Raw genomic sequence first — 3,544 nt, 5'->3', positions numbered from 1 at the left:
GACAGCGTGCAGTTACATGCTAAAGACAAGGCTCGGAGCCCGTACTCTGCACCCCGGCGCTCTGGGACATCGACGGCATTTCAACTTTGGGGCTTCAAACCGACGCGGCGGCAGCACCACATCCTGTTTGCGTCGCTCCTTCAAACAGGAGGTTCCCCTCGGACTCAGGGTTTCCGCCTATTCTGTTTTTTTTCATTTGTCTTTTTGATGTGTCTCCCTTCCATCTTCACTTCAAGTCTGCCACCCATCACCACGTTCCAACACCATCCCCAGTCACCGGTTAATTCCCTCTCTCTGTCCATTCCTTTCCATTGTCTCTCTGCCTCCCTCTCTTCTCTCTCTCTCCCTACCCCACCCTCAAGGACTCTGCTGCTCCATGTTATCGACTAGAGTGTCCTTCTTCATGAACTGGAGGTGCCTCACAGATCTCCACACCCCGGCATAGCTGTCACTGAGGGTCTGGCCAGAGGAGGAGCTCCCCCTGTGGAGGTGCTCCCTCTGCATCTCCAGCGCCTCATGTTCCGTCATCACCGGGGCAGTCGCGTCGCTGCCCCCTTCGCCCCCCGCCTCTCCCGACCAGGCGTCCCCATTGGCCAGCGCGCCCCCCGACGCCGCCCCGTCTATTCCCGACGCTCCCGCCCTGTTCTCCAGTTCCGACTCGACCGGGGCCCCGATGCCGTTCAGCACAGGCTTCTCCCGGTACGGTTCCCCCGGAGGGGCGCCGTCCTTGCCCGCCTCCTCCAGGTCCTGGTACAGGCTCTTCTTCTTGGTCTCAAAGTACTTGACAAAGCAGTAGGTGACAGAGCCCACGGTGTTCACCGCCACACCGGCGATGAACAGGCGGGTGGGCTCCACGTCGTTGAAGGCCACCATGCCCACAGTGATGGTGGCGATGCTCTTGACCACGCCCACGAAGCTGGTGGTGACGGCTGAGTTGATGTAGGTGCAGTGGAGCGTGGTGAAGTTCATGGCGCAGCCGATGATGATGCAGAGCGTAAAGATGCTGGTGATGTAGGGGTTCTGCCAGCCCTCATAGGTCCACATCTGCACCGCGTCCATGGAAACCAGGGAGCACACCAGCAGCACCTGGGTGGGGTGGGAGGGTGGAGGGGTGATGGAGACGGAGGGAAAGAGAGGGACAGGACGTTAAGAGTGAGGGATGAGGACGGCAAATAGCAGGGAAAATATACCCTCAGATCGAAATGATAAATGTGTGGTCACACTTGATGAACTGTTGATCAATGATCAATTTGATAACAATGAATGAATTTGTTACTATATCATACATATATAATAAATATTTGTATAATATACAAATATTTATAATACTATACTATACACTATATACTATATACTATTCATATTATGAATAGAAAAACAATAATAATAACAACACTGTTATTACACAACTCACTCATAAACAGAAATTCATGCATAAATCCATTCATAAATGAATTCATAAAATTGTTTACATTAGGATTTACCATCTTTACCATCCAACCCATTCTTGAAAATGTGAAAAGTACACACACACGCACACATGCACACACACACACACACACACACACACACACACACACACACACACACACACACACACACACACATGCACACATGCACACACACACATGCACGCACACACAGAAGGGTCATCAGACAGTTACCGGGGAGGCCATGATTGCGATGGCGTACTGCGCGGTGAGCGGGCCGTGGTCGCTGTCACCGCTGGTTTTCTGTATCAGCACCAGGTAGGAGGCGTGGATGATGACGGCCAGAACCCCAGTCACGTAACCGAACGGATCCCCCGTCAGATCCCCGGCGCCTGGGGTGATAAAAAAAACAACGACAACAACAACAAAAACTGAGACGGAGGGACGGTTCCAAACAGCGGCGAGCGATTTGAGACCAGCGGCCGTGGAACGGGAAGACGGAGGAAGGAAGACCGTCCGGGAGGAAAGTTCAGAGGAACGAGGGAACGGGGGAATAAAAGAAAGAGAGCGAGGGGACGTAAGCAGAAGATAAGAAGAAGAGTGTGAAGCGGTAGAGCACGGGGTGGAAACGTAGAGCAAAAGTGAGTTTCGATTTGAGACTGATACGGACCAGTTCAGACATCTCCAGACTGCCTCAGACCACTTTTATCTGTTAAAGACCGCCTGAGTCCACTCCAGACCATTTCTGACTGCTTCAGACTGCATCCGTCTGCTTCAGACCACTACAGACTGCTTCAGACTGCATCCGACTGCTTCAGACCACTACAGACTGCTTCAGACCACTACAGACTGCTTCAAAGCACTACAGACTGCTTCAGACCGCAACAGACTGCTTCAAAGCACTACAGACTGCTTCAGACCGCAACAGACTGCTTCAGACTGCTTCAGACCACTACAGACTGCTTCAGACCACTACAGACTGCTTCAGACCGCAACAGACTGCTTCAGACTGGTTCAGATCAATACAGACTGCTTCAGACCACTACAGACTGCTTCAAAGCACTACAGACTGCTTCAGACCCCTACAGACTGCTCCAGACCACTACAGACTGCTTCAAAGCACTACAGACTGCTTCAGACCGCAACAGACTGCTTCAGACTGGTTCAGATCAATACAGACTGCTTCAGACCACTACAGACTGCTTCAAAGCACTACAGACTGTTTCAGACCCCTACAGACTGCTCGAGACCACTACAGACTGCTTCAAAGCACTACAGACTGCTTCAGATCCCTACAGACTGCTCCAGACCACTACAGACTGCTCCAGACCACTACAGACTGCTTCAAAGCAATACAGACTGCTTCGGACCCCTACAGACTGCTTCAGACCACTACAGACTGCTTCAAAGCACTACAGATTGCTTCAGACCCTTACAGACTGCTTCAGACCGCTACAGACTGCTTCAGACCACTACAGACTGCTTCAGACCACTACAGACTGCTTCAAAGCACTACAGACTGCTTCAGACCCCTACAGACTGCTCCAGACCACTACAGACTGCTTCAAAGCACTACAGACTGCTTCAGACCACTACAGACTGCTTCAAAGCACTACAGACTGCTTAAAAGCACTACAGATTGCTTCAGACCACTACAGACGGCTTCAGACCCCTACAGACTGCTTCAAAGCACTACAGACTGCTTCAGACCAGCCTCAACGGCACCACAGGTAGTAACTAACCCTCGGAGCAGGCGTTTAGGAATCAGACAACTTTGCACAAAGTGATGATTTCCATTTAGTTCCTGCTTTTTAAACTGAGTAGTTACAGGGAGAGAAACTATCAATCACCGGCATTAAAAACACCGTCAACGTTGAGTGGATGAATGCTGAATCAGCTGAATCTGATGCTGGGAGGCACCGCCCTCAAACCTTGTGATTTCAGGGAATGAGACTCAGGAGGGAGAAGGAGAAGGATCTCAGCTGACGACTGGAAGAGAGAGGGAAAGACGAAGTGCATGAATGAAGGAGTGCAACGGAATGATGGAAGAGTGAATGAGAGAAAAGGCTGGATGAGAGAGAGAGACAGAGAGAGAGACAGAGACAGAGTGACAG

General features: G+C 51.2%; 1 protein-coding gene across 1 annotated transcript in view; it reads right to left on the bottom strand.

Moving 5' to 3' along the window:
* Positions 1-357: 357 nt before the first annotated feature.
* Positions 358-3,544, bottom strand: part of slc35d3 (solute carrier family 35 member D3) — a gene marked incomplete at both ends in the record, with an annotated part of 7,551 nt that continues 4,364 nt past the window's right edge. Inside the window, 2 exons of the mRNA XM_080024619.1 lie at positions 358-1,086; positions 1,665-1,822. Of these exons, the coding sequence (XP_079880745.1) occupies positions 358-1,086; positions 1,665-1,822 (887 nt within the window). The remainder of the gene's footprint in view (positions 1,087-1,664; positions 1,823-3,544) is intronic.

The sequence above is a fragment of the Zeus faber genome, assembly GCF_960531495.2.
Source record: "Zeus faber genome assembly, chromosome: 2".
Classification (NCBI taxonomy): Eukaryota; Metazoa; Chordata; class Actinopteri; order Zeiformes; family Zeidae; genus Zeus; species Zeus faber.
Note: the sequence above shows the minus strand (reverse complement) of the source record. Positions and strands in the feature narration are given on the sequence as shown.